Source organism: Alnus glutinosa, chromosome 6, assembly GCF_958979055.1.
Source record: "Alnus glutinosa chromosome 6, dhAlnGlut1.1, whole genome shotgun sequence".
In the NCBI taxonomy this organism is placed as follows: domain Eukaryota; kingdom Viridiplantae; phylum Streptophyta; class Magnoliopsida; order Fagales; family Betulaceae; genus Alnus; species Alnus glutinosa.
The window spans coordinates 2,125,389-2,146,196 of NC_084891.1; the positions used below are offsets into that span (position 1 = coordinate 2,125,389).

At 36.1% G+C, this 20,808-nt stretch overlaps 2 protein-coding genes and 1 pseudogene across 2 annotated transcripts in view; all 3 read left to right on the forward strand.

Annotated features, from left to right (window-relative positions):
* Positions 1 to 14,775, forward strand: part of LOC133870458 (probable protein phosphatase 2C 60) — a 43,148-nt gene extending 28,373 nt beyond the window's left edge. The window contains exons 4-6 of the transcript XR_009900737.1: positions 13,446 to 13,498; positions 14,140 to 14,194; positions 14,339 to 14,775. The gene's annotated coding sequence lies outside the window, so the exon portion shown is untranslated. The remainder of the gene's footprint in view (positions 1 to 13,445; positions 13,499 to 14,139; positions 14,195 to 14,338) is intronic.
* LOC133870576 (pentatricopeptide repeat-containing protein At1g62670, mitochondrial-like) lies at positions 494 to 5,321 on the forward strand (annotated as a pseudogene).
* On the forward strand, positions 10,823 to 20,186 carry LOC133870577 (uncharacterized). The gene is made up of 6 exons (XM_062307736.1): positions 10,823 to 12,745; positions 13,446 to 13,498; positions 14,140 to 14,194; positions 14,339 to 14,525; positions 17,126 to 19,262; positions 19,988 to 20,186. Exons 1-5 carry the CDS (start codon positions 10,958 to 10,960, stop codon positions 19,012 to 19,014), a joined length of 3,972 nt encoding a protein of 1,323 aa, XP_062163720.1. The 5' UTR covers positions 10,823 to 10,957; the 3' UTR covers positions 19,015 to 19,262; positions 19,988 to 20,186.
* Positions 20,187 to 20,808: the final 622 nt, after the last annotated feature.

Here is a 20,808-nt window from a genome sequence, read left to right on the forward strand (position 1 = left end):
AATAGCATGAAATCTTAAAAGCTGTCATGACGTTGGAATGAAGAACACCTTCAACTTGGGTACGTAAGCGATAGTCTTTATAACTGAGGTTGGACTCTTTTTTTCTTTTTCTTTTTTTTTTCCAAAATGTTGTGAATGAGGTAAGTTGTATTTTTATTACTGAAATCCCATCTCGCTTTTCTACCCATTTTCCTCTTTTTTTTTTTTTTTTTTTTCCCAAGATTTTCCTCCAGTTCCGCAAATACCTCTCCATCGTCGGAACCGGAACGTTTTGGGAGATCGTGAAAGTTTCTTACATTTCTTGAAACTTGGTTTTCAACCAAACTGTATCTTCACATGTACTGCTTCTCTATCTTAGCTAGAATTTTGAAACTTGGTTTTCAACCAAACTGTATAATTCTTACTACTCTTGTCAAAGGGGTCTGTTTTCAGGATAAAATTGCTGAAGCTTTAAAGTTGGCAAACAAAATGGACAAAATAGGCTACAAACCTAATGAATGGTTTGTGTAAAATAGGTAAGACTAGTAAAGCTATTGGGTTGTTAAGAAAGATAGATGAAGGAAATCTTGAACTTGGTGTAATGCTATATAGTACAATCATTGATAGTTTATGTAAGGACAGATCGGTAAGTGAGGCTTTGAATTTTTTTTTTGAAATGACAAGTAAAGGAATTCAGCCAAGCGTTTTCACTTATAGTTCTTTAATTCAGGGCCTATGCAATTTCGGCCGATGGAAGGTGGCAATTAAACTATGGGATGAGATGGTGGAAAGGAAAATCATGCCAGATGTGCGTACATTCAGCATATTAGTGGACACATTTGGCAAAGAAGGGAGGTTGAAAGACGCGAAAGAAGTTTTTGCTGTGATGATTCAAAGAGGCGTAGAGCCTGATACATTCACTTACACTTCTTTGATTGACGGTTATTGTTTGCAAAATAGAATGGATGAAGCTGTTAAAACATTTAATACGATGGTTGAGAAGGGTTGTTCGCCTTCTATTGTTAGCTATAACATATTGATCCATGGATGTTGTAAAAATAGAAGGAAAATGCTAGAGGTACTTACACTTTTACAAAGAGAGGTTTACAAACTGACATGGCATTTTACACAAAGACAGAAATACCCTTCCTTTCACCGGTTCAAAATCTCTCTGGCACTCTCTCTCTCTCTCTCTCTCCAGCACACACTCTCTCTCCCCTCTCACTGGCCGGCCGGATCTCTAACTGGATCCGGCCGGAAACCCAAGCTCGGCCGGCGTGGGTTAGAGAAATCCGGCCAGATCTCACGCTCGGCCAGATCTAAGACCTGGCCGGATCTCACGCCGCACTGTGTAGTTTTTCATGGAGAGCCGATCTCGTCACCTCGGCCGGTCCTTCAGACATCCGGCGACCAGACCCCAAACCCCCAACCAGATGGGGACAGAAAGAGAGATATCCGGCCGACCGTCCTTCCCGAACCCAGATCAGGCCGGAAACTCACCCCTGCCGCTGCCGTTCCCTTACTTCTTCCTAGCCGGCCGGATCTACTAGTCGGGCTTCCACCGGGCTGGTTGGGGTCTTGGTTGGCCGGTGTGTTGGATTACCGGAATGAGAAGGGTATTTTTGTCCTATATATTTAATTTTGTTTTTGACTATTTTTGCATTAAACTGACGTGGAGCCTCATATAAAGCTCCACGTCAGTTTGTAAATTTGTTGGTAAGCTTCTCTTTGTACCTGTAGCAGCTCTCAAAATAGAAGAATTGATGAGGCAATGATCAGTCTCTTCCTTGAAATGACTAACAATGGCATGATTCCTAAGGTTGTCACTTACACCACTCTTATAGGTGGGTTTTGCTGAGTTGGGAGACTTAAGAATGCACTAGAGCTGTAACGCCCCAAATTTGAGCCAGCGAATTCGTAAGCAGAAACCTCCAGTTTCCACGTGACATTACTACATCAGAGATAACTTACGCAGCCGAATATATTTATTTTCTTTAAAAAGATACATAAGAGTTTACTGAGTGACAAATGTAATTAAAATATTACAATCCAAATTGATACAAAGAAATCACTACAATCATTAGCTACATTAATAAACAATTCTAACTTTTCAATGCTAACAAAATCCAATCTTTGAGCTTTATACTCTTTCGTACCTGCATCATGGGCTATACCGCCCATATATAAATATATGGGTCAGTCAACTGCTTTCAATAATGATAAGATTACTGATTTAATTAAATATATGCGATGCAACAATATGTAGTGCAACAATATGATGACAGTCACAAACACTTATGCCAAGAACTTAAATCGAAAAATCTCTATTCTTTTGCCAAGGGCCTCTAACCCAGGGACCTTTATTCTATTGCCAAGGGCCTCTAACTCAGGGTCCTCTATTCTCTTGCCTTGGGCCTCTAACCCAAGGACCTCTATTCTATTCTCAAGGGCCTCTAATCCAGGGTCCTCTATTCTCTTGCCTCAGGCCTCTAACCCAATGACCTCTATTCTTTTCTCAGGGCCTCAATCCTGGGCTATCTATCCCTCCCAGGGCCTCAAACCTGGGGATGTCTATCCCTTTGCCTTGTTTCTAACTTTTAACTAACACATGCAATGTTACAAACAACATGCTCCAAACAAGTTGCATACTATTAAATAAAGCAGATATCAAGACATTAAAGAAAGCTCTACGTGTATCACTCTGAGTGGGTAAGGAATACTCACTGTTATTCTCCGCAGTCTCTTAGCTCTGAAATAAATCCATCCACACAATAATACGTATATTAATTATCTATCAAACAAATCATTATTTATAGACCCTCATCTCTTTAAATTTATTATTATCTATCAGTTCATTATGTTTGAGACGATCACTTATAACAATCTTAAAACTTTGGTTCATAATTTGATGACGAGACTATATGACCAATACCACCAAATATGAACTTAAATGATTAAAATATATCATAAGGACAATAAGAGTAAATACAATCAACTCATGAAAGTCATGAGGACAATGAAATATAAAAGGAAATATAAATACGATCAACTCATGAAAGTCATGAGAACATAAAATGTAAAAAGAAATATAAATACGATCAACTCATGAAAGTCATGAGGACATAAAATGTAAAAGGAAATATAAATACGATCAACTCATGAAAGTCATGAGGACATTGAAATATAAAAGGAAATATAAATACGATCAACTTATGAAGTCATGAGGACAATGAAATATAAAAGGAAATATAAATACGATCAACTCATGAAAGTCATGAAGACATAAAATGTAAAAGGAAATATAAATACGATCAACTCATGAAAGTCATGAGGACATGAAATATAAAAGTAGTTTATATTACTTTTTATTTTAATTCTTTTTATCTCATAAGCTTATTGGGTCTTTAAACAACTCATAAAACAAGTAATGAAATCAAAACCTATATCATCATATTAATGAAACTAATGATTGGAAGCTTACCAAAATACTTCCTAGCACACACTTCAAGCCTTGAACCACACAAAACTACACAAATCCCACAATTTTCTCTCTTGGCCTTAGGTGTGTGTGTGAGTGAAGCTTAATGGGTATTGCATCCTCCACCTTGGTTCTATTTATAAGAGAATGAATGGCTAGGATCAAGTAGACACATTTTGATCCAATGGATGGGAATTGGTGCATCTTAGCCTTATCTCCATAGCACATGGGTTTCATCATTACTAAGGTGGTGCATTCTAGATGTGGGATGTGAGCAACACTTGTGGTGATGAGTGCACACATTAGAGGAAGTGGGTGATGAGTTGTCCAATCAAAGGAAGTATTAAGTAATGCTATATATGAATTTTCGTCCAAATAGAGGCCAGCTTACTCCAAGCAACGTTTTGATGGTCAAATCTACTCCAATCGCTGTGAAATTTTGAGGGTAGATAGGTGACGTCAAGACGAACACTTTCTCTTTTTCGTTCAACTCAATCCGAGTTCGTTATGACTTAGTTTTGGTCAATCAAAGTTTATGGTTTACTTTGACAAGTTAAACCCAAATATCTTTAAACTACTTTCTTTTCATGATTACTCTTGATTCTATTCTAGACATCTTTTATTCTTTCATCATAAGAGGGGGAGGGAATAAATGTAGTGGAAGGTTGCACTAGGTGTTGAATCATCATATCTTCCACTATCATATTTAATCATCTAACTAGGATGATTAAACACACATTAATTAATGGCATTCTTAAGGCATAAAATAGGTCTTTCACATGTTGAGTTGGGTGATGAATCATGTAATAATCATGACTATGGGCAGATGACATGTGATAAGTGGGTTGGGTTTGTGGATAGCAATTGGAATGGGTTGGGTTAAGTTCAAAGATGGCTCAATAATGAATAATGTGAATTTCCGTCCAGAATAGGGGTAGTATTTTTCACGGGTGTTTTCATGGCCTTAACGACGTCCAAAAATCATGAAATTTGGAGGGTAGTTAGAGAACTTCAAGACGAGCGTTCTAGTTTTTAAATCGACCAAAATGGAGTTTGTTTGACCCTGTTTATGTTATTCCAAAGTTTAAGGTCTGTTTTGAGTTTTTATCAAATTGCAACTATAAACGTTTCTAAAACAAAAATACACATTTATTTTCATAAATAATCGTAGTTATTCTTTTGCCTTATTCAAAATGTTTTAAAATTAATTTAAATCATTATAATTTATGTCCTAAAATCTGGGGCGCTACAAGAGCTACTCCATGAGATGCAAGGTTGTGGCCAACATCCTGATTGCCAAACTTATGCTATTTTGTTAGATGGCTTATGTAAGAATCTACATTTTCAAGAGGCAATGACATTGTTTTATGAGATAGAGGACAAAAAGTTGGACCTTGATATTGTAATTTACAACATTTTGATTCATGCTATGTGTAATGTTGGGAAACTTAAGACTGTAAGAGAACTCTTTAATACTCTTCCTACTAAAGGTTTGCAAGCTAATGTTCTGACTTAGATTATAATGCTCAAAGGGCTTTGCAAAGAGGGACTATTAAAGGAAGCAAGAGAGTTGTTTGAGAAAATGGAGGAAAATTGTTGTTCACCTAACCATATCACATATAATACAATCATCCAAGGCTTCTTGCAACATAATGAAACATCATGGGTAGTGAAATGTCTCCAAATGATGGTTGACAAAGTTTTCTTGGGAAATGCGACCATTTTGACCAACTTGTTGTCTACTAATCAAGTAGATAGAGCATATCAAGATTTGTCTCAAAAATCTGTGTGGAAGCTTTCTAGTTCTTCAACATCCAGGACAAAATTTCATATTCTAACCAACCTTTACAATGCCAATATGTAAGGAATAAATACATATTTGCTGTAAACTTGTGCTGTAATAATTTTTTTTTTTTTTTAAATAAATTTCTTCAGATTTATTCAATTATTTTGTTGATTCAGAATATTGTTCATTTGGAGTATGGACATTTTTATGGTTGTATTCTTATTGGCCCACCAAGATGTTTGTATTGATATTTGAGTCCTATTGTTGAAATTGATTATAGCTATCCTATCATTGTGAGCATGGTAATGAAGTCACCTGCAGGGCTCTTCATTTCAAATAACCTGAGTCGTTACGAAGCCCTACTTGATGATAACCGGCTAATTATGATCACCACATTCCGTCAATTATTTTCTTAGATTTTCAATAATCGCAGCAATATTTCTAGAAAGATCTTGCTGTTTTATAACTTAATATTGATCCATTAAATGGTATAGGTCTTTGTCTTTTATTTCAAAATTCTTAAGCTATTTGTTTTTGCAAATCCTTTGAGATACTTAACCCAATATAAAATTTGGGCATTTCCTTTAAGAGCATTTCTAGTAGCCTCATCAAATTTTACTCACTAAAATAGCTAAAAATCACTTTTCTCTATTCTGGTTAGCCACTTTTTTAAAATTCTCCTAGCAGCCTCACCATTTTAACTATTTATTATCACTATTCTATTTAAATAATATTTTTTTTTTTATATTTATTTATTCTTTCTCTATATAATCTTTTTACAAAAAATCCTTCATATCCATGAAATAAGAACATTATCGTGTGAGAGATGGGAGATAGGAGAAGAAAATAAGATAAAAAAGGAAAAAAAAAATGTGCTGATTATGTGAGAGAGAAATGTGAAACAAAATTTGGTGAGTGGGTTGTTGAGTGAAAATGCCTCATCTAATTTGGTTAGTAATTTCAGTCATCAATTTTTTTTTGTTAAAATGGTGAGGCTGCTGAGAGTGGTTTTTCAGGATTTTCATCAAATTGGCTCACCAAAATAGCTAAAAAACTATTTTGGTGAGGCTACTAGGAATGCTCTAAGAAACAAAATGATTTTCTATAGGCACAAAAGGTCAAGCCATTCTCATGAGCTGGCACATAAGGAGAAACAGTCATGCTTGTTAGGTCATTCTCAAGGGTTAGGGCTGCACATATTCTTTCAAATTGTCTCTAGAAAAAGACATTTGCTTTGCTATTATATAAGCCTTTGAAATATGTTAAAATATGCCCACTGCTTAAGTGCAACACAAGGGCTTTGCAATTGGTCGGTTCATCGAGGCATGATAAATGAAAGAAGAGGTCACTACAATGCCGTTTGAAAGCGAAACTAGATATCGGTTTCTGGCAAGCCTCACAAACATCATCGTCATGGCCATCGTTTTCCACCACTGCCACGTACACATATGCATTTGAAAAGATTTGAAATAAATAACTTTTGGTGTCCATCTCTCTTACTGGCCCACATAAAGGAAAAGTGGTTAGTATTATGAAAGAAATGCCAGTGACGGCGGGTACCAAAATGAGGAGGATGACTCATGAATGATTAGATCTAAGCTTTGGAATAAGAGCAAGTCCTTGTTCCCAACCCAAGCATATTGTCTTTTTGAGGATATTAGCTTTGGTAAAAGCGTTTGATTAAGATATATATTCACTCTGCCACCTCTTTCACATTTGTGATAGATTTGCATTATTGCCCCAATCTCAATCATTTGTGCCAAGTAACTTCCCAGGGGAATGAAGCAAAAAAATTGCATGGCCACTTAAGTCCACTATTTTCTTCCTAAAAAAAAAAAAAAAAAAAAATGTCCACTATTTTCTGCAAAGAAACTTCCGAATGGGTAGGAGTTTTTGTGAAAAGTTTTTGGTTTCGATTGGTGAGGCCAAATGGGTGAGTTATCCCCATTGATTGTGAAATCCATGCGTTAACCGTTATCCATAACACAATTTAAGACCCATACTTGTGCACGCTCCTTTTCACTAAACATAATTTGGCAAGCTATAATTATGCCTTATTGACGTAATAGCATCAAAATTCGAAAATGTAATTTTTTTTTAAAAAACTAATATTATTCAACTCATTAATATTTTAACTAGAGTATCTATCATCACATAATTGTCATCAACATAACATCCGGACAATAAGCTGATAAACATAAATATATCACATGCATCCTAAAACAAATACTCAATAAACAGTAAAAATACTGGATCGTGCTGATTCTTTGAAAATGCATAAAACTTTTGAGCTTCATAAAACATGCTTATACATATACAATACTATCTCAACTTTTTCTCCTTCGCCTACCTGTACAATTAAACCCGAGTTAAGAGCTGTGCATCCCGTAGGATTTCTTGGTACACCCACATGGCCATGGGAAGCGCACGCTAGCATGTAAACTAGTTGATCGACCAAGCCTTATCTTGGTGGCTCACTCAATCTAGAATACAAGACCTAATACTAAAGCATTCACAGTGGGTTATGTATAACCCATTGTATATCTATAATACATAACATAACTGAAAAAACCCTCCTCCTTCTGATTCTCTACTTCATATCCAAAATAGATTTGATGGACATTTGTGAAAAATGCAACGCCACATGTGGCGTTGCACTATACACACATGTATGAATATTATACCATTTTTCTTCCTTTTCTTCCGTTCTCTCTCTCTCTCTCAAAGATTCTTTCTTCTTCTTCTTCTTCTCTGCACGCGTTTCTCTGGGTTTTCTTCTCCTGTGGAAGCTTCGGGATTCCAACGGGGGAGACGCCACCCCTCCTCCTCCTGCTCAATCGACGACACATTCCGACAGGGGAGACTCCACCATCTCCTCGTACCGCTTGGCTTGCTCTGCCAGCTTTGCCGTAATTTTCCCTGGGCAGTGAGGAAGCCATTAGAGGCTTTGGAGTGAACACACACACACACACACACACAGAGAGAGAGAGAGAGAGAGAGAGAGAGAGAGAGAGAGAGAGAGAGAGAGAGAGAGAGAGAGAGAAATTCCATCCCTCTAAGAAAAATTCTAGCCGAAGAAGAAAGCAAAAAGAAATGGAAATCTCGCACCCAATCTAGATAACAAGAAGGAAAAGAAGCTCCAAACTGTGGTGGGTCAGAGAAACACCAGTTTCACTCCTCAAATCCCAGAGAGAGCCTCAGAGGAAGAAAAATCGATTCACCGTTCATCAAGATCTCATTCGATTAATTTTGATTTTCCGGTGGGTTGATTTTGATTTTCCATTGGGTTGTTTTTTATTTTGATTTTCTAGAAGTTTCTGGGTTTGGGTTGCCGATCTTCTGGAGTTTTCTGGTGGTCTGGTGCGGTGGTGGTGCGGTGGTGATGCCGTGATGGTTGCCGGTTGATTTTGATTTTGATTTTGATTTCCGGTGGGTTTGATTTTGATTTTGATTTCCGGTGGGTTTGATTTTGATTTTGATTTCCGGTGGGTTGATTTTGATTTTCCGGTGGGTTGATGTTGATTTTGATCCGGTGGATTGATAATGGTGTGGTGAATTATGGTTGAGGTGAAGGACTTCAAGATCGTGGAACTCGAAGCCATTATAAACAATGCTTAAAAAAGCAGAAGAAGAAGAAGAAGAAGAAGAAGAAGAAGAAGAAGAAGAAGAAGAAGAAGAAAAGTATTGTGGAGATATGATGTGGTGAATTATGGTGTCTATGTGATAATTCTGCATTTTCTCTGTGTTTGATGTTTTCGGATTTTGAAGCTTGAGTTGATGAAGGTCGACTGGGTTGAAAGTGGTTGAAAACTTGAAAGTGCAGGTCGTTTGTTTGATGAAATGGCTGTGAGAGGTGATTTCGAGTTTGTGGAGAGGAGTGGGCATGAGGTTTTAACAAAATAATAAAAAAAATATTAAAAATGATTATTTTAATAAAATAGATAGAAATGTAGATAATCGGATGGATGATAGATTTAGAGGTGATTATCTAAACTAGCAAAAAGTGGATTTTGGTTGTGTAAAATAGATTCAAGTTTAGATGATCCAATGGGGATGCTCTAAGACATGAATCTGGTATAAATCTATTGATCGTAGATTCAAGCTCGTGTATATATATATATATATTCTAAAATGCACATGTTCACAAACAAGATTTCTCACATAGTCATTTCATTTTTAATTTCATCATTTGGTGGAGGTGTCATTTTTCTTTTCATAATATAAATTTGTAAAGTCTTTCATTTTAATGGATTTTTAATTGCTTCTTACTATAATTAGGGGCCTTAATTAAAGAATATCGACTATAATTAAGTCTTCAAATATTTTTTTATATAAAAAAAAAAATCTTATTAATTAATATTCATTAATTGGCAACCCTCTATATTTTTATATGGTAGAGCCTTATTTAGGCTTGGCAATTCGAGTTCGCGGGCCGGGTTTGTGTCAATCCGACCGACCTGATTAATTAAACGGGGTTAGACACGAACCCAACCCGATTATCAATCGGGTTCTGACACGTGACCCGAACACGACCCGATAAACACGACTAATAATTGTGTAACCTGTTAACCCGACACGACTCGACTAAAAATCTAACAGTTCCAAAGGGAATACCTGTACATGCAGTTAACAACAAAGATACACATCAAAATATATAACCCTAAATGGCGGGGGAGGGGGAGAGGAAGGACCTAGACTAAGTCACAATCATAAAACGCAAGGCACAAACAGAGACAAAGTCACAATCATGAAGCTAAATTTCTCTCAAGCATTCCATCAAACATCTTTCAAGCATTAATGAACAAATCTGCATCGTCGACTATTATACCTGTTGAGAAAAAATGTAAAAAGGGCCAAAAAATAGACAAAAGAAATAAATATGTGACCATCGAAATTATGGAATTTGCTCTACCCCACTGCAGCTTTGAAACCAAAGATCGGCTGCGAATATGAATAACAGACTCCGAATGCCAACGATGGGAGATCAAGAGAAGATGCGAACTCGAGAAGTGCGGCCATGTGGACTGCAGAGTGCGGGCGACAGGTGTGCGCCGTGCGGGGCGGTGCGGCAATGCCGACTGGCGGGCTAGGGTTCCGATTCGTTTCTTCCTTTCTCAGTTTCTCCATTTCTAACTTTCTAGATTCTTCATTTTTCAATTTGTTCTTCTACTTTTGTCTTTCTTCCTTTCTTCTTAAAAAAAGAAAAAAAAGAAAAAAAAAAGGGGGGTCTAATCACCCGCCAGACATGATTTTAACCAGGTCGTAATGGGACCCGATTACGACCTGAACTCGATTACAATAACCCCAACTCTATTTTCCCGTGTCGTGTTCGTGTCGGGTTCGCAGGTTGTATCAAAAATTACTGACCCTAGCCTTATTGTTAAGCTGAAGAAAGGGCAAAAAGGTAATTGCATGGTGCAAAACAAAATTCACTCATGGAGGTGGCACGTGTGTTTTGTTGAAGTTTGTATACTAACAGAAACGACGTCGTGCACGAACCCAGACCTCTCCATCTCCAGAACGTTTCGGGAGACTGAAAAGTTTCTCTTTATATCTCTTGAGCAGTGCCGCTACCACAACAGATCTGCATCTTGAGCCCACTACATCAGGAAATTTATTGAAACGCTGTCGTTTCGCTTCTGCATTTCTTCTTATTTCTCTTGAGGCGTCAGATCTGCTTCTGCTGTTTTTCTCGGAGTACATCAGGAAAGGAAATGGGTACAAACTCTCTTGCTTTTTTCTTCAACCGTTATTGTCATGTAAAAAGGGTTTCTTTCCATACTCCAATTTATTATTATTATTGTCGTGGTTTCAGTGGTAGAGATATTGTGGAAAGCCCCAATCAGTTCTTGAAATCTGTGAGAGATCGATGCAGATCTCGAAGCTTAAGGAATCTTGATGATGCCTTGGGCTTGTTTGATAGAATGCTTCCCATGCACCCTTTGCCTTCCCTTGTGGATTTTAATCAATTGCTGACTGCAATTGCAAGAATGAAGCATCACTCAACCGTGATTTCTCTGATTAAAGAAATGGAACTGTCAGGAATTACTCCCGATGTATATACTATGGGCATTCTGATTAATTGCTTCTGCCATTTGAATCAGTTGGATTTCGGCTTCTCTATCTTAGCTAGAATTTTGAAACTTGGTTTTCAACCAGACTGTATAATTCTTAGTACTCTTGTCAAGGGGCTCTGTCTTCAAGGTAACATTACTGAAGCTGTGAAGCTGGTTAACAAAATGGAGAAAATAGGCTATAACCCTGATACAATTACTTATGGAACATTAATGAACGGTTTGTGTAAAATAGGTGAGACCAGGGTGGCTATTACGTTGTTAAGAAAGATGGATGAAGGAAATCTTGAACTTAATGTAGTGATGTATAACATAATAATTGATAGTTTATGTAAGGACAGATCGGTAACTGAAGCTTTGACTTTTTTCTCCGAAATGACGAATAGAGGAATTCAGCCAGACGTTTGCACTTACAATTCTTTAATTCACGGCCTATGCAATTTTGGCCGGTTGAAAGAAGTAACTAAACTATTGAATAAGATGGTAGAAAGGAAAATCATGCCAGATTTGCATACATTCAACATAGTAGTGGACACACTTGGCAAAGAGGGGATGTTGACGGAGGCTGAAGAAGTTTTTGATGTGATGATTCAAAGAGGCATAGAGCCTGATACAATCACTTACAATTCTATGATTGACGGTTATTGTTTGCAAAATAGAATGGATGAAGCTGTTAAAACATTTAATACGATGGTTCGAAAGGGTTGTTCGCCTTCTATTGTTAGCTATAACATATTGATCCATGGATATTGCAAAAATAAAAGAATTGATGAGGCAATGAGTCTCTTTCCTGAAATGTCCACAAAGGGAATTTTTCCCAATGTTGTCACTTACAGTACTCTTATCGGTGGGTTTTGCCGAGTTGGGAGACCTAAGAATGCATTAGAGCTACTCCATGAGATGCAACGTTATGACCAACATCCTGATTGCCAAACTTATGCTATTTTGTTAGATGGGTTGTGTAAGAGTCTACACTTTCCAGACGCAATGGCATTGTTTCAAGAGATGGAAGACAAAATTTTACACCATGATATTGTGATTTATAACATCTTGATTGATGGTATGTGTAATGCTAGGAAACTTTTGACTGCAAGAGAACTCTTTAATACTCTTCCTACCAAAGATTTGCAAGCTAATGTTTGGACTTACAGTATAATGATCAAAGGGCTTTGCAAAGAGGGACTATTAAAGGAAGCGAGGGTGCTATTTGATCAAATGGAGGAAAATGGTTGTTCACCTAACCATTTCACATATAACACAATCATCCAAGGCTTCTTGCAATATAATGAGACATTATGGGTAGTGAAATACCTCCAAAGGATGGTTAACAATGGTTTCTCAGCAAATGCGACCACCACAAGCATTTTGATTGATCTTTTGTCCACTAAACAGGCAGATAAAACATTACAAGAATTCTTTCAAAAGTCTGTGTGAAAGCTTTCTAGTTCTTCAACCTGCATGACAAATTTCATATTCCAGCCTTTAATGAGTCAATCTTTAAGGAATAAATACCTTTTTGCTGCAAGTCATTAAGGTGATATTTCTTTCCATGTCTTTTGGACTATTGTTGTATATTGCTATTCCTATTTTGTTGTATTTTGCTATTCCACTATTTTTTCAATTCTTTCCACCCCAGTATGATGCATGTAGATGGTAATGCCCTCTCCTCTTTTTAACTTAACCATTGGCTATGTACAATATGCTCTAATATCTCTTTGTAAAATTTTCCTGCCAACATCTGTGCAATGATCTAACTTTCAATCCCTATGGAAAAGCAAGTATTCCGATTGGAGGAAATTTCCACCTGAAACCTTTTTTCTTTATCCGATTTATCTTTGGCCTGCCCTATTCTCTACTCTTAAGTTAAGTGTATCAAACAGGGATACACCTGTTTATGTATATTCTTGTGGTTAATTGATGAATTGCTATTTATGTGATGTACCTCACATCTTTTTCTTTTGCAATTTGGTGGGTTTGATTAAATGATTGATTTGGAAATCTAATTTTTTTTTTTTTTTTTTTTTTTTTTTTTTAATTTCCGCATTTTCTATTAATGCTATGACATCTGTTTATTTTTTAGATTGAAACTTGGTAAACATTGATATGCAATTAATTGTTTTCTCTCAAGGTTGAGCTTTGCGATGATGATGAGTTTATCGTGTTAGCATGTGATGGCATCTGGTACGCATCTTATGCTTTTCCTTTCGAGTTTAGTTTTGACGTTGTTATATATCTTGTGGGAAGTCAGGCTCACTAAGCCAAGAACATTTCATATGTTCTTCCAGATTATTTAATACATGATAGCTGCTGACAATGAATTTAAGCTCCCTTTTGTTTCAATGGGAAATGCTCTTAAAGAATGGAGTTTCTTTCAATCAAGGATGGGAAATTTCCATTTGTTTGTAATTGACCAGTATATAACTAACTATATGGTATTAATATCCCAACTGTTCCATCTTGAATGTATCATGAGATGACTTGCTGTGACAAAAAGCATCTTCCCAACCAATGTGGGATATGTTCGTCTCTTTCTTAGTGGAGATTAGAGAGCCATATGGCTTGTTTTGATTAAAATGGAACTATGAAGATGGTGAAAGGAAAGTCAGTTTTTGTTGTGCAGGGCCACCCTGCATAAAGTCTTTGATTAATCAAAACAAAATTTACAGCTCTCTGTACTCCTACAAGCTAGTAGATATATTTTTCCTGCTAGTGAGTTTCATTATGTTATATTTTATATTGATATTATTCTTATAATCGCGGCGGTATTTGAAGTAGGAGTCTTATAACTTGTGATGATTACCCTCGCTGTTAATTGCTTTCAGGGATTGCATGTCAAGCCAGCAACTAGTAGATTTTATTCATGAACAACTAAGCATGGTGAGTGGATTGGTCTCTCACTCTCTCTTTTCAATAACATAATAATCTGGATTGAGTTGATGTGTAGTGGCTAACTATATATGTTTTAAAGGTCTAATATTACAACCTTTTGAGTTTTGACAGTAAAAATTGTAAATAATGCAGGAAAGCAAGCTTTCTGTGGTGTGTGAGAGAGTACTTGATAGGTGTTTGGCACCGTCAACAGCTGGTGGTGAGGGATGTGACAACATGACCATGATCTTGGTGCAGTTCAAGAAACCCACTGCGTCCGTTGATGACCAATCCTCACCGTCCAAACCAGCTGATCATCTTGAATCAAAGCTGGAGGAAAGTATACCAAAATAGTTGCTGCGGTGCATCCACAAGTCATATCCAAATACCGCATAAATCTCTCATTGGAAGGAAATATGAGAAACCCTCTTTCATGGGTTCTCGGATCTGTAACTGATCACTGTAGAGATGGGATTGTAAGATGAGATCAAATATTCAGAAAAATCATTTATTTATGGTGTTCTGAGTGTTTATAGGTTTGACAACTCCACAATATCACAACTTAAATAACATGTACAGTCTTTTAACAATCACGGCTCGGCTCTGTTTGTTAACGTGTGTTTGGAAGTTTTTTTTTTTTTTTTTTTTCTGTTTTTTTGTTTGAAGAAGTGTTTTGAGTATTTTGAGAGTTGGGTTGTATGTTAATATTTTTGTTTTTTTGTAAAAAAAAAAATTAACAAACAAGCCTCTCTCAACATCATCATGCATAAAGTGGAGTATATTTTGCTTTTTATTCTTACTATATTTCATTCTTATTATTATATTATAGATCCTATTTACCTCTCATTTCAATTAATTGAAAAATCGATTTGAAATGAACATTTAATTTAATAAACACAATTTTTATTTTCTATTTTTTGGTAGATGTGATAAGTGTTATGTAAACTGTAACGTCAATTTATAAGCAGTTATAGTAAAAATTGTACTACTCAAGAATTTTTCAATTATTTTCGACACTAAACATGACTCTTACCTTTAGTGTAAGAGTATTATCGGATCTTGTCAAAGAATATACGACTTTCTTTGTGGTTGTTATAGGTCTCAAACATTTAATTTAGTTTAACCAATATTTTTTTTCCTCACTCCCACCACATAGTTAGGACTTCTATATTTGCCAAATATAATAATACAAATGAGAAATGATATAAATACATCTCATTCACATATTATTTTCAAATTTACCATTGAATTTGTAGGATCTACAAATATAATAATCCAAATGAGAAACGATATAAATACACCCTCCTGCACATTTCATTTTCAAATCTACTATTGAATTTATAAGACTCACGTTGGGACGATTCTTTACACTCTTAATCCAGAAAGAAGAAAGAAGAGAGAGTGAAATGATCTTAAAACTGAAAAAAGGGTGAACTCTCCAACAACAAACTTAAAATAAAATAAAACAATATAAAAATGTATACAAATAATAAAAAATGAGTCAAACAACTTATCCAACTATTCTTTTCATCGTTGGATCCTATGCGTTTACAACTTTTTATACATAATTCTTATTTGGTGTATTATTTTGGGATATTGCTTGCAGTGGGATTATCATTCCCTATAATTGCTTAAAAAAATTTTAATTCTTAAATTATCTTGTGACAATCAGACTGCACTAAATATTGTTTCTAATGTGGTGTTTAATGAAAGAGGTAAAATATATTGTTTTATTTGAGATAAAAGATATTGAGTGAAGATATATATATATATCTACATTATTTGTAAAGTTTAAAGACCAACTTGCTGATTTGTGTATAAAGTTCTTGTGTCGTTTCTTTCTTCTTCTTCTTTTTTTTTTTTTTTTTTTTTTTTTGGTTAAAGATCCCTTTTAATAGATTGAAACGAAACCAAATCGGTCTAATGTCCAGGGTTACAAAGAATCCCTAATAAACTAAGTCAGAGGCACAGGGTTAGAGAGTCATCCACCCAGGCAATGCCAGACTTAGATCATCATAACAGTCCACAACTGCTACAAAATAATCTAGACAACAGAAGATGCATCTACATATACATAAGCTTCTATAAGATCGAGGAGAGGTCACACAAACTGTGCTATACACTAGCTTTTATAGACCAAGTTTGATCTAAAAATACAGAGCAACTGTTTTACAATACAACAAACACAACAAGGAACAAACGACAAATCCGGAACAAAACTGGGCCACGCCATCAAACCGACCAGAAGAAACCGGAACCAACACCTAGCAAAGGGTGCTTGGCCATACTCAACTACTGCAGATCATGGATGGCCTATTTCGGACTGTACACCGAAAGGATTGAAGGTCAACTGTGAATAGACTTTACCCACTAAATTATAGAGTTAATGTTTGTACTCAATACTTCGGCTATAATATTATATTAAATTACTATTTATTTTAAAATTTTAAATTAATAATGTTTTTTTTAAAAAAAAATAATTATTTAAATTAATTGTAGCAATTATGTATGAACTCGTGATTTTTTCTGCGCATTGAAATGTGAGTTATTAGTAGGACGTTGGTTGTGCTACCAAAATGTATTTAGCATCCTTTGAACACCTGTTTTCTTATTGTAATTTCTCTGTCAATATTTAGAGATGGGCAATCAATCACACAATTATTATTTTTTTTTTAAAAAAAAAAGGTCATAAAGAATAAATTTATTGGAACGCCATCGTTTCGCTTCCGCATTTCTTCTTGTTTCTCTTGAGGCGTCAGATCTCCTTCTGCTGTTTTTCTTGGACATCAGGAAACTCTCTTGCTTTCTTCTTCTACATCAGGAAACCCTTTGCCTTCACTCAACTGTGATTACTCTTTCTCTCTCTCTCTCTCTCGCTCTCCTCTCTGTGCGGCATCTACTGCAATTGTCAAGCTGAAGAAAGGGCAAAAAGGTAATTGCACGGCGCAAAACAAAAATCAGATCTCTCCATTCTCAGGCTTAGAACCCAGACCTCTCCATCGTCGGAACCGGAACGTTTGTTTCCGGAGATTGTGAAAGTTTCTCTTACATTTCTTGAGCATCAGATCTGCTTCCTCTTCTGTTTATTTCTCTTGAGCCATTGCATCAGATCGGCTGAAATGGGTACGACTGCTAAGCCTACAAATTCTCTTGCTTTCTTCTTCAATCATTTGCGTATGGATCCTCGTTATTCTCATGCAAGGGTTTCTTTCCATGCTCTAAATTTTTATTTTTATTATTATTGTCGTAGTTTTAGTGCTACTTCTGCTAACGCTACCAATTGTGGTAGAGATATTGTGGAAAGCCCCAATCAGTTCTTGCAATCTGTGAGAGATCGATGCAGATCTCGAAGCTTAAGGAATCTTGATGATGCCTTACCCCTGTTTCATAGAATGCTTCGCATTTACCCTTTGCCTTCCCTCGTGGATTTTAATCAATTGCTGGGTGCAATTGCAAGAGCGATGCATCACTCAACTGTGATTTATCTGATTAAAGAAATGGAAATGTCAGGAATTGCTCCCGATGCTTGTACTCTAAGGATTCTGACTAATTGCTTCTGTCATTTGCGTCGGGTGGATTTTGGCTTCTCTATCTCAGCAAGAATTTTGAAACTTGGTTTTCAACCGGATTCTATAATTCTTAATACTCTTGTCAAGGGGCTCTGTCTTCAGGGTAGAATTGTTGAAGCTGTGAAGTTGGCAAACAAAATGGAGAAGATAGGCTATAAACCTGATGCAGTTACTTATGGAACATTAATGAATGGTTTGTGTAAAATAAGTGCGACAAATGTGGCTCTTGGGTTGCTTCAGAAGTTGGAAGAACGAAATCTTGAACTTAATGTAGTGAAGTATAACATAATAATTGATAGTTTATGTAAGAACATATCAGTAATTGAGGCTTTGAATTTTTTCTCCGAAATGACAAAGAAAGGAATTCAGCCAGACATTTTCACTTACAATTCTTTAATTCAGGGCCTATGCAATTTCAACCGGTGGAATGAGGTAACTAAACTATTGAATGAGATGGTGCAACGAAAAATCATGCCAGATGTGCGGACATTCAACATATTGGTAGTCACACTTGGCAAAAAAAAGATGTTGAAAGAGGAAAAAGAAGTTTTTGATGTGATGATTCAGAGAAGCATTGAGCCTGATACAATCACTTACACTTCTATGATTGGCTGTTATTGTTTGCAAAATAGAATGGATGAAGCAGTCAAAACATTTAATACGATGGTTGAGAAGGGTTGTTCGCCTTCTATTGTTAGCTATAACATATTGATTCATGGATATTGTAAAAAGAGAAGAATTGAAAAGGCGATGAGTCTCTTTCGTGAAATGTCCACAAAGGGAATTTTTCCAGATGTTGTCACTTACAATACTCTTATTGGTGGGTTTTGCCGAGTTGGGAGACCTAAGAATGCATTAGAGCTATTCCATGAGATGCAATGTTGTGGCCAACTTCCTGATTGCCAAACTTATGCTATTTTGTTAGATGGCTTGTGTAAGAATCTACACTTTCAAGAGGCAATGACATTGTTTCATGAGATGGAAGACAAAAAGTTACACCTTGATATTGTGATTTACAACATCTTGATTGATGGTATGTGTAATGCTGGGAAGCTAACGACCGCAAGAGAACTTTTTAATACTCTTCCTACCAAAGGTTTGCAACCTAATGTTTGGACTTTCAATATAATGATCAAAGGGCTTTGCAAAGAGGGATTACTAAATGAAGCGAGGGAGCTATTTGAGAAAATGGAGGAAAATGGTTGTTCACCTGACCATGTCACATATAAACACATTTATCCAAGGCTTCTTGCAACATAATGAGACATCATGGACAAGGAAATACCTCCAAAGGGTGGTTAACAACGGTTTCTTAGCAAATGCGACCACTGCAACCATTTTGATTGACTTTTTGTCCACTAAACAGGCAGATAAAACATTACAAGAATTCTTTCAAAAGTCTGTGTGAAAGCTTTCTAGTTCTTCAACCTACATGACAAAATTCATATTCCAACCTTTGATGAGTCAATCTGTAAGGAATAAATACCTATTTGCTGCAAGTCATTAAGGTGATATTTCTTTTCATGTCTTTTGGACTATAGTTTTTTTTTTTATTATTCCTATTTTGTTATATTTTCCTATTCCACTATTTTCACGACTCTTTCCATCCCTATATGATGTAGATGATAATGCCCTCTCCTCTTTTTAACTTAACCATTGGCTATGTAAAATATTCTCTAATATCTCTCTTTGTAAAATTTCCTGTCAACATCCATGCAATGATCTAACTTTCTGATGACCAGCATCTAACATTGTCTTCAACAGAAATGGCTAGAACATGTAGCTTATAAAAGATATTTACTCCAAAGTGGCCCAAACCTACCATGTGTGAAATCTGTAACTGAGAAGGAATTGCTACTCATTTGCATCGGACAATTGGAAGTCCCGTCTTTGTTTTCCACTTTTCCGTTTTTTGATTGGTTGTCTAGCAGATGGAAGGGAAACTAGAATCCATTTTTTATATGAGTAATGCTACACACACTCTCACTTTTTCACACTCATTTTCACACACCCTTAGGTTGCTTTTACAACCACCATTAAATTTGAAATGATCTTTATTACTCTGTTTATATTAATAGAGTAAATCAGTTGGATCTCTACCACACCCATATGTACTGAAATCCTGGATTCTATGGATTGGATAGGAAAGTATTGGTCTATTTTGTTCTCTAGCTTGTTCAAACATGCTTCTTAGATGATGAACTCATCTCATTTGTATTTTGATTTAATGCAGAAACGTTGTACACATCATGGTCGAGTTTAAGAGCTGAGAGGCATATTGAGGACCGGACAATCCATTTATTTTTGTAGGGAAACGAGTGCTGTAGTGTGAAATCCTGCTGCAAGAATTAGCTTTTTTTTGCTGCCGGAGTTTCTTCGAGGGAATCCACAAAAGCAGTTCTTCCGGAAATTACTTAGCATTTGGTTCTTCAGAGCTGAGAGGCTTGGGTGGTTTAGGCATAGATGAGTGGGGGGGGTAACGAAGAAGGTATTCGTTTTTGGTTGATGGGGATATTGGTGGGCTGATCCGATGTTTTCATCTATATGGTATCTTGTGTTTTTAGTTGACTTGTCAAAATTTTATTGGAGGCTGTAAAACATGTCTAGAGAGAAGGGGTTCTCAACTTTTAATTGGGACAATGTCTAAAAAAATGAAAAAATCAGGGGTGGCTTGGCCACTCTCTTGGCCAAATGGACTACATCTCAAATAAATTTGGATATATAGGACCTTAACTTAAATATTATCACCAAAACTTATTACTAGCTTGTTTAAAAGCCACCTTCCTCCCTCCCCCCCCCCCCCCCCCCCCCCCCCCCTTCTTATGGTAAGGCTTAATATTAAACGGTTACATCAATTTTAAAAAGTATCATAGGCGGTACCTATCTGGAGCCTACAAATTGAGATGGTCCTTATGTCCATGTTCCATCCAATATTTTAATGCCATGCCACATCAAGCAAATGACACGTGCCTCATATGCCTTATTAATATTATTTAAAAATCTAAAAAAAAAATAAGTTCTAAAACATTTTTTTTTTAAAAAAATATGGTTAAA